This window comes from Alligator sinensis, unplaced genomic scaffold (genome assembly GCF_000455745.1).
Source record: "Alligator sinensis unplaced genomic scaffold, ASM45574v1 scaffold314_1, whole genome shotgun sequence".
In the NCBI taxonomy this organism is placed as follows: domain Eukaryota; kingdom Metazoa; phylum Chordata; order Crocodylia; family Alligatoridae; genus Alligator; species Alligator sinensis.
The window spans coordinates 183,876-194,823 of NW_005842703.1; the positions used below are offsets into that span (position 1 = coordinate 183,876).

Sequence of the window (10,948 nt, forward strand, 5' to 3'; positions counted from 1 at the left end):
CCCCAACACAGGAGGCACCAGTCACCAAGCCGGGGGAGCACTGGGGCCCCCCAGTGGTATTTATAGCTGAATATGTCTTTCTTTAGATAATGTGGTAGATTGAGAGAGAGCTTCTTACAGCTGTTTCATACATTTTTCAGTTCCTAGCAGATCAATATAGGGAGCATGTGCTAGAGCAAAAATTATACACCGGTAAGATATGATGGCCCCTGACTCTGTGATATAAGCACCAGAAGTCCAGGAAAAGGAAAAATATATAACCTATTTTGTGGAACTCAACTAATAACCAGCACCAAGCATTCTCTTTAATGAATTTAGCTTCCATAATCTGTATGAGCTGAATGCCATTTTAAAAATCTTATTTAAAGACATTTATTTAGGAGTTCAAGAACATGGATTGTTAGCAACTCCCTCAAAATAGTCAAAACTTTAATATTACAATTTTGAACTGTCATGCAGTGGTGACTAGTTACAAATCAAATGGTGATATTTCTGTTCCCATTAGAGATATATAAGCACTTGTAATACACATGTGCATTTAAAATTCGTGTGCTTATTATCATCCATGTGACTTTGGAAATCATTCTTTGTGAGTGTTCGCATCACTGTAACTTGATAACACAAATGTTTATAAAAAGTAGTAACTATACCAGCAAATTGTAGTGAATATTTGCATACATTTTTGTAGTACTTGTCAGGAGCACAGTTGGAATTTAGAACACTCGTCCATCAGAGTTAATCTGTAAGTATAAATTGTAATTCAGCTAAATTCTCCATTCGTAGGAAGCAAGCTTGGAGCTGCAACTCAAGACACAGGACTGGTAAGACACGTTTCTTAATGGTGTTCTTTAAGGAGGCAGCAGACCATTGCTCGCTGGCCTTTTACATCTATCTTCAAGAAGGCGTGCTCCTGTTGTGGGAGGGAGCGCGGACTCATGACTAGAACTTGGATTCTGGTTCCATTTCTGAATTACTTTGTGACCTTGCACAGATCACTTAGTTCAGCTCTCCTGGAAACTTATTATGCCTGATTGTGACACTGCCAAGCTTGTCGCACTATGCTGGGCAATCTGCCTTCTGAACCAGAAGCAGCATGGGATATGGCAGTGTCACTCAGCAGTACTAATTAGCCCGCCTGCATTGCAGAGATGGTAAATCTCTGATCTGAATGTCTCTTTCTTGTTTATCCTGTCTATTAGATGAGAATGATAGTAACCTGATGATAACAACCTTTGTAAAGCTCCTTCAGGTACACAGATGCATAGATGGAAAGTATTAGCAATATCATCATCACTTCCTATAGTCATTTGCGTGTCTTGCCTAGAGAGAATTCAGCAATACTTTAACTGGTATAGCAGGATGTTCATATTACTTATCATTTGTACATTTCATTTCAAGTTTAGAGGTTTGACATCTTTGTGTTTAGGCATGTATGTGATTCATCTAATAGCCGTGTCAGGTTCAGTGTTATGTAAAAGTGGTAAGTGTTTGCCTGTCTTAATAGAGTGGCACTGTCAATGTCCTGTCACTCCAAGGGCAGGAAATTTGCTGAAACATGTTTGAAAAGTCCATGGAAGAGGACCATTATAGGGGAAGGCAAAACCCTACACAATCCATGTTGATCTGGCCATGGGGTAAAATTTCTTCCTGATCACAAGTGTGGTTTTTGGTTTGACTATGATTAGAGAAGCAAGCCCCATCTAGCCAGGATCCTCCAGGGTAAAGTCCCAGCAGGAGCACTGACATACCCCAGTCACAATCCCCAACCTTGGCTGCAGATAACATCCAGTGCTTCTGAGTAAGGCAAATCTCTCCCACCCTTGCCCCTCCAACACCACAGCAACAGGAGGAGAGAAAATTCCTTTCTCACCCAGCCCCAGCAACCAGCAAAGAACAGAAGCATGGGAAACCAAACCCCTCCATAATGTATTGCCATCTGGGGACTGCAAATACAACTCCACACACTACATATCCTAACTGCAGATCCAGAATTCTTCTTTTTGTCACCTTATGCTAGTGATTCTCAGTGATGGCACCAAACTCTGATGAGATTCTTTAAGTGTGCCAAGCAATATTCTTACTGCTATGTATGCAAACACCTACACATGATTGACAAGATAAACCCAGAGATTTCAAATAGGAATCTATAGCGTCAAAAACATTCTGACCTGCTGTGCTTTCTGAGTTCTTTACAGCAGCAGAGTTCTATTATACTCTCTCCATAGTCAAGAAATGAGCGAAAGTTGAGAGCTGGCATTTTCTGAGGGCTGCCTTGGGTTTAAAAAGTTGAGAACAATGGTCTTTTCCCCTCAACAAATGTCCCAGCTCCTTAATCTTGTTTTATAACCAAGCCAGTTACGGGTCTCTGCTTCATATGCCTGTGGCTGAGAATGGTCCCCTCCCAGCCTCCGGGGGCATGTATCATTCATGATCTGCAGCAAAGTAGGAAAGGTATTCTCCATCTTCTTTATGGCAGCCCTTCAGATATTTGAAGACTGCTGTCATGCCTCACCCCTTAATCATTTTTTTCTGCAAGCTGAACATGCCTATTTCAGCCCTTCTTTGCATGGCTTGCCTCCCAAGCCTTTTATCATTTTAGTTGTCTATCTTTGGACCCTTCCTAACTTCTCCACATCCTTTTTAAATGTAAAGCCCAGAGCTGCATGCAATATGCTAGCTGAGGCATAGTGAGTGCTCAGGAGAGTGGCACTATCACCTCCCATTCTCAACAGTCTCAAAATTATTGTTGATGCAGCCCAGAACCACTTTTTTGTAGCTGTACCCCATTTCTGACTCGTGTTGAATCTGTGATCCATCAAGACCCCAAGATCTTTCTTTGCAGTACTGCCATCTAGCTGGTTATCATCCATTTTATCTTTCTGCTTTTGCTTATTCTTCCCTAGGTGTGTAGCACCTTGCATTTGTCAGCATTGACCTTCTTGTTGTTTCTAGCCCAGCTTTTCCAACATATCAAGTTCCTTCTGAATTCCACTTCTTTCTTTCAGAACATTTATAATTTTTCACAGTTTTGAGTTGTCTGCAGATTTTCTCTAAAACTATCCTTGCTGGATATTGTGTTGGTGTCTGTTCATAGATGGCTCTCTGTTTGTCAGCCAGGAAAACCTAGACATGCGCTTGGGATTTGACTTGTGCTCACAGGAGAGAGATTTCCTGCAGAAGAGGAAGAAGGTAGTTGCTGCTGCCTTGAAGGAGATTCTTCATTTAGAAGAGAACCTGCAAGACCATGAGGTATGTTTGGCAAAATCCTAAGGCTGAAGCTGACAGAAAAGCAAGATTCATGGAATTTAAGGGTGGAAGGGACCATAAACACATCTACTGTAGCCTAATATTTCTGTATATAACAGAGCCTTAAATTTCACCCAGTTACTCGCACCAATAACTTGAATTTGACTAAAATGTAAATTATGTTTCGTTAAGGCATATTTTCTAGAACAACATCTGGTCTTCAGCCAAAGACAGCAGAAGATGGAGAAAACATCCCTTCCTTTCAAACTTCTCTCCAGTGTGGGTAATCACCCTCATAGTAAAAAAAAATAAATAAAAAAAATGGAATCTTATTTCCAGTTTGAATTCACCTGTCTTCAGTTTCCAGTCACTGGCATTAGTCTTATCAGTTCTGTATACAGAGAGAAAATCTACCCATAATTCCTGCTTAATACACTAATGGGTGACCTTAGCTCTTTTTGTCATGGTTGCACACCAGGGCTAGGGACAAAAAATTACACACAAACTGGTATAAGCGATCAGAAACTATTTAAAATCTGTAACACAACAGAAGTTCAGTGTGCATAAACCCATTTCAGAATGGCTGAAACTGGTTTAAGATAAACCTGGATGGATGTAGTATCAGACTTAACTGATTTAGGTTGTTCTTTTATTGAACTTCTGTCCCAGATCCCCTCCAGATTCAAGTTAACTCACAGTCCCCTAGCATCCCAGGATGCTTTCCACCTCCCCTGCAAACCCTCCCTTGCAGGGTGGGTGGGAATAGGCTTGGACCAAGCTGTCTGCTCCAGGACCTTCTGGCTTCTGGACTGGGCCACTGCAGGGATATGACTGAATTTCCAGAATCAAAAGTGAATGTCTGCTCACTTGTTTATCACTTCAATCTACACAGTTTAGTTTAACCTGGGAAGATTGAATCAATTCAGACTCAGGCTTTTTGACTGTCTGTACTTAGCCTAGGACCTTGTGCTGAGCTGCTTGTCATCTGTGCTTGTGGACATATGGCACAGTTATTCGGAATCATTTACCCAAGATTTTTCTCCATAATAAATTTATTTCATAGCAGGGAGTGGAAAATGACCAACTCTCTCCAGCTAGCTGTCTGCAGTAGACAGTACTATGGGCACTACCAGGCAGAGGGCAGCCTGTTTACACTCTTAGCAAATGACTAGTCCGGAATGAAATTGAATAGTGAGTAGACACACAACTAGTACATTATGTAATTTGCACCAGCATAGAGCTACTCTTCCCTTTTCAAGAGGTAGTGAGTTGTACTGGTGTAAGGCTGTATGCTGTGTGCAGTTTGTATTACATGTGGAATCTGTGCTCTACTCAAATTACTCTGAGTAAATGTACTACATGTCCCTACCCTATGACCTTAAATCCTTTTCAGAACTGCTGCTGTCCTTGATTCAGACCCTTATTCTGGAACTATGGCCTGTATTCCATGCTCATAAATATGTATTAAAACACACTTTGTTTGAATAGATTCAGATCAATTCAAACAAACTAGATAATTACTTTCCATGATATACAGAATTATTCTACAAATAAAATCCTGATTTCCTTTCCATTTCTGTGTTTGACAGATAGAGATTAGATGTACTTAATTCCCCATAAGGCATGCTGGGACTATATAATTTTTTCTGGCTTGAGGAGGTTTCTGGCTCTTACAGGTTTCACAGTATGGTCTTAGAGAGCCTCCTGCCTCTGCATGATCTCCAGTCCTTGCTGCTCTCTAAGCAAGGGGCTTGAATAATTGAATTGGTTTCTTAGACTCGGATTCAATTCCACTTTCTTACCTATAGGATGCTGGCCTGTCATCTGATGTGTGGCTGAGGTGAGATGATTCTTTAGAGAATTCATATGCATGTATGTATGAGAAACATTTATTTAACAAACAGGTTCCAGTTGTGGCAATCATGGCAACAGGAGGTGGGGCCAGAGCAATGACATCCCTGTATGGCCAGCTCTCAGGTCTCAAGAAGTTAAATCTCCTTGACTGTATAACATATATCAGTGGCACTTCTGGTTCAACTTGGTGAGTTTGTCATGGGAATGGGTGGAGAAAAAAAGTATTTATTTGTATTAGTTTTGTGTCAGGGTATAAATACAGGAGAGAGGTAGTTTATATTGCCTTCTCCACAACTTTGGCTGTGTGATAGCAAGGAAATATTTTAAGAGAAGATTTGACAGAGGTAGCTTTGCACATGCTCATTGTGAGTTCCTCCCAAACACAAGGGGAAGTATGGGAGCAAGCATACAGGTACTTGTTAAATATGCAGCAAATGGGAGGTGAAGGCTGACATCATGGACTGAACAGAAGCAGATGCTGACATCTTCATTGCAGGTAAGAGAAAGGGTATGTAGTGGAAGAAAGTTAGGCACCCAGTGAAAGTCTTAAAAATGAAAGCAAGTTGCTTATACTTGATGCCTTAGAAAAAAAAGAAGAGCTCTCATAGAACAATGCAAAGTGGGCGCGATGTGATCAACAGCATTCTGAATAAATATGAGGTGAAATTGCATGTGTTGTGTCCAGAGGAAGAGTTTGCAGTATGCGAGATGAAAGCCTGAATGAAAGTTTTAGTTGTGTTGAAGGACAGGAAGGGCTGTACCGTAGACCTGTTGTATTATGCAGAAGGAATCTAGAAGCGTACCCATCATTTGGGTGTGAGGACCTAGAGCAAGAATCAAGTTAAAGAGGAAATTTAGGTTAGGGGCCAGTGTGACAAGGAGGAGGATGATATTTTCTAGGGTGATCAAAAAAGGAGGGAATGATTTGTGGGAGGGGGGCAGATTAAGAGTTTTGTTAGCAATGTTGTGATTGAAATTACTGCTGGACATTCACAGGTATGTGTCTAGGAGATGAACTGAGGTTTTAGTTAATCTTTAACCCTATGAGTCAAGTTTCTAGGGTTTTTCACTTAGTGGTCCAAGTTTGTGTGCTGCCAGTGAGGCTCTTGGCAGACCCTTGAGAGTACCAACTGAAATCCTTCTGTCAGGATCCCCCTCATTCACTTCCTGTTCTTCTGACATGACCATCTTCTCCTTGTTGCTGGTTCTTAGCTGAGGATGGGGAGCAGGGATGAAACACTCAGTGAAAGAAAGTGGTGAAATGGAGCCACTATACTCCCCTAAATCAATCCTTCATTAATGCTGTATTGCTTTAGGACAATGTCAAGCTTGTATGAAGATGCCAATTGGTCACGGAAGGATCTGGAGAGGCCGATCAATGAGGCTCAGAAGCAAGTGACCAAGAGCAAAACTAACGCTTTTTCCTTGGAGCATGTCGTGCATTATCAAAGAGAGCTGAGCCAGAGGGCCAAAGAAGGCTTCTCTATATCTTTTAATGATCTGTGGGCCGTTGCTCTTGAATATATCTTGCATGGTAAGGTATGTACCCTGGAGGAACACTTTCCTTTGGCAGTAATATTACTTGGAAGAACTGATTATGGTCAAAGCCAGGGCCTAGTATCCCACTGGGTTTTCTTGGTTAAGGCCCACCTATTTCTATAGCCAGTGGCATATTTGGCTGCCTTTGACACCTAGTCCAAACAACCTGAGTATTGAATTCCAGTTGGATGGCCTGTGCCTTGAATGCCATAGCAGACCCCTTAACTGCTTTGCTACTATGCTCCTTTCTAACTACATGGATGTATTTAAATTGTTCTTTTAACATCCCAAATCTGGAAAGTGCAAGAAATGCCATGCTGTCTCCTACCATCTATAATCATACTCTTATTACTGCTTACACAATCACAGATAGAAGCCTGTGTTGTTGTACGATGGGGTGGGAGAGGTATTTCCATAAAAGCGTATCAATTGCTGTATCTCTCTACAGTTCTGTGTATGTTTTCAGTTCACCATTGTGCAATTTTTACTCCTTCTTTTAGGTAAATGACTTTAAACTCTCAGATCAGCAACAGGCTGTGAGTCAAGGGCAAAATCCTCTGCCTCTCTACCTAGCTCTCAATGTTAAAGAGAACCACATGTCTACTGCTAACTTTAAAGGTAGCTGTTCTAAGTATGTCATTGTGTTTTACATTGATAGGAGAATTGAGTGCCTGTTGAATGAGGCAAGAATGATTGCTTTGTGGCAACTCTTTTTTCATGAGATATAGAAATGCTTTATGCTTTTAATGGTGTTATAACATATACACTCGTGAAAAGAAATAAACTGCAAATAGTGTTGGTGCCAGGCTATTGTGCCTGGTGCTAGTCAAGCCTCATTTATAATCCTATATGCAGTTCCCCACATGTTAAAAAATATGCTGAGATAAGTCAGAACTGGCCCAAAATCAGGCAACAAAAATAATAAAGGACTTGAGTGGTGCAAGTGGAGGGTAGTGCATGCAGCTCAAAACCAGAGCCTGGCTGGCCAGAGCCATGCTGGCTGCTGGCTGCTGGCCAGGCTCTGAGTAGCAGGATTGCTGCTGCTGCAGCACCAGGGGGCCCCCAAGACCCCAGGGAAGGTTGTTGGGGCCAGCCCAGTGCTGGCCCCAGCTTCCCCTATCCCAACCAAGGTAACCTGCTGCGTGTCAGAGGGTGCGTGGCACAGGTATTCTCCTGAGACAATTAGTGGCGGCATGAGGTGTCCTGCTGCTAGTTGTCTCTGGGGAACCAAACCTTCATGCTTGTGTGGACGTGGCCTAAGAGGCCATCTGATTCAGTGGGGCCATCCTTTTTTGGCATGCGTGACAGATTAGCTCTGCACCCTCTCCATGTACTACTGCAATCCTCTTCCCTGGCTCATCTGTTTCTCTGCTTTCTGCTCCCTGCCCTATTTGTGGCTTTGTTTTCTGCTTCCTGCCCTATTTGTTGTATTGCCTTTACCCTCCCTGATGTGCTGCATGCCATACAGATGCTGCCTGTGCCACTCATACAGCAAGTTGACCATCCCTGATTTAATCCATTTCCTGCCCAAGGGAGGACAAACTATAGTGAAACCATTTTGGAGAGATGTTTACCAGAGTTTCCCTATGTCAAAAAGCAGACAGCTCTAAGGCTTTACTTTTAAGCAGAGCAACCCACTGCTCATTAGTTCTGGGTTGGTTCCAACCATCCTCCTTTCAGATAACAAAGTGGCGCGAGTCCAGCGGAGGGCAAGGCAAATGGTTAGCAGGCTGGGGCATATGACTTATGAGGAGGAGTCTGCTGAATTTGAGGAGATGGTTGGCTGATTTTGCGGGCAGATCTCAGGGTCAGCTGCCATTTTCACAGGCTGAGCATCCCCCCCCCAATGCCTCTGAGGGATCCTGGCAGTCCTGCCCCTCCCTGGAGATTACCAGATGGCCTGAAACTGTGGTTTAATTCCCCTGATTAAACCCAGGGAAGCCATTAATCCCTGCATTATTAAGCCTGGATTAATGGTTTCCCTGGTCATAATCAGGGCAATTAAGTCACACTATCAGGCCATCCCCAAGCAGGGATGCTGCACCAGGGTCTCAGGATGGCTGTGGCAGGCAGCTGGGAGGTTGCACTGGGGTCTGGGGCCCTGGCTGGCTTCTTTCATGTGTGCTCCTGTTGCTGGCAACAAGCCAGGCCATGGCTCTGCAGACGCCAGTGCAGCCTCCCAGGTGCCTGCCAGAGCCCTGGTGCAGCTGCTTGTGCAGTGTTCCCACTTCCTGCTGTGAGCAGCTGCACCCCACCCTGCCATTCCCCTTGCCGCCTCCTTCGCCTCTCTCCCTGTCCTCCTCTGTCCTTCCCTCTCTCCCTCCACCCTCTTCTCTCCCCCATTCTGCCCATGCTCTAAGACCGCTGGCGAGCTTCCCACCTTTTTTGGAGTGAACCTGCCGTTTTTTGCGGAGCCTGTTTTTTGCAGAGCCCACCTGAATTCATGATTTCTGCAAAAATCACACAATTGCAAATTTGGTAGGTCCCTACTTATGAGGAAAGGCTGAGGGACCCAGGCTAGTTTAGTCTGGAGAAAGGAAGACCAAGGGGGGATTTAACAGAAGCCTTTAACTACCTGAAGGGGGGTTCAAAAGAGGATGGTGCTAGACTGTTCTCAGTGGTGGCAGATGACAGAACAAGGTGCAATGGTCTCAAGTTGCAGTAGGGGAAGCTGAGGTTAGATATTAGGAAAAACTTTCTCACTAGGAGGGTAGTAAAGCTCTGGAACAGGCTACCCAGAGAAGTTGTGGAATCCATCCTTGGGGTTTTTTAAGACCTGGCTAGACAAAGCCTTGGCTGGGATGATCTAGGTGGAGATGGTCCTGCTTTGAGCAGGGGGTTGAACTAGAATAGATGATCGCCTAAGGGCCCTTCCAACCCTCATTTTCTGTAATTCTGTGATAACTGCCAGACCCACAGTTTCCTTGTGCCAGAGGAACATCTTGCATTGTGTTAACTCTTCTAGTAGGGAATTCAACCCGTATGTTGTTGTTGACATCTAGCTACCAGTAGCATAGCTAAGGAGGGATGACAGGCACCAGCCCTGCATGGTTAGTTGGGGATGGGAACACAAAAACAACAGCTGCTGTACTGTCACCCCACCTGCTGATGCCATCACCAGCAGCCCAGACACTGATGCTGGCCTGTACCACTGTTGCCTGGGATGCTGAAGTGTCCAGGTACACCTCTGTGAGCTACATTTCAAAAACTATTTTTTACGTGCAGTCCAAAGGGAATTAAATGCAAATTATATGCATTTATTTTCATGTTCTCTGAAGCTAGTGGCTAAATCCAGCCCACAGAGCTGTACCATCTGGCTCATGGGTCCAGAAATTTGGCAGCCTGGTGAGCGAGGGCAGCATTCATTGCTACAGCTTCTGGAGCCATGGTAATTAATGCTGTTGCTGCTTATCCTGCTACCAAAATTTCTGACTCGTGGGGTGCCCCACGGCCTGGATCTGGGGCACGGGGCAGTGTAATTTGGCCCAAGAGACCAGAAATTTGGTGGTGGAGGAGCTGAAATTGAGGTTTCCACTGACAAATTCCAGTCCTGCAGGCCAGATGACACAGCTTCATGATCCATGCTGCTCCTCCAGCCCATGAGGCCAGATATACTGGGGACCACTGGTCTTACTTGCTTCCATAATCAGGTGAAAAGGCATCTTTTTTTCTTGTGGTTACAGAATGGTGTGAATTTTCCCCTTTTGAGGTCGGATTCCCAAAATATGGTGCTTTCATTCACTCAGAAGATTTTGGAAGTGAATTTTTCATGGGGCAATTGATGAAGAAGAATCCTGAGTCCCGGATTTGTTATCTAGAAGGTGATTGTGCTAATATAACATGATTTTACCTGAACATCCTAAGAAAATAAAAGAAACCTAGATGCTCATTGGCAATAATAATGGTGTCACCAGCCAGCCAGGCTATATGTTAATAGGCTATTTCATAGAACAAAATTTGTAGGAAACCCAGGACAAAAGCTATGTGAAATGATTAGCAAATTCTTTCCTGTTAAATAGGTAATCAGTCATTTATAGTAGATCAGATAAAGAAACAGGATTAGCTACCAGCATTTTAATTGAGCTGAGAACTGAATTTTGCAAACAAGTTTTGGACTAAGGAAAAGAATTGTGAATTCATGAGAGAAACTCTGGGTTTAACCGATTTCTATTTTTATTAAATTATTTCTGAATTGAAAGGACAAATATGAAATCATGCAAGTTTAAGCTTCATAGATTCATAGATGTTAGGGTTGGAAGGGACCTCAATAGATTATCGAGTCCGACCCCCTGCATAGGCAGGAAAGAGT

The 10,948-nt window shown here is 43.5% G+C and overlaps 1 protein-coding gene across 1 annotated transcript in view; it reads left to right on the forward strand.

Annotated features, from left to right (window-relative positions):
- LOC102385224 (cytosolic phospholipase A2 delta-like) overlaps positions 1–10,948 on the forward strand; it is a 53,939-nt gene that overhangs the window by 26,147 nt on the left and 16,844 nt on the right. Inside the window, exons 10-15 of the mRNA XM_025216041.1 lie at positions 784–821; positions 3,114–3,249; positions 5,151–5,287; positions 6,417–6,639; positions 7,140–7,257; positions 10,323–10,460. Of these exons, the coding sequence (XP_025071826.1) occupies positions 784–821; positions 3,114–3,249; positions 5,151–5,287; positions 6,417–6,639; positions 7,140–7,257; positions 10,323–10,460 (790 nt within the window). The remainder of the gene's footprint in view (positions 1–783; positions 822–3,113; positions 3,250–5,150; positions 5,288–6,416; positions 6,640–7,139; positions 7,258–10,322; positions 10,461–10,948) is intronic.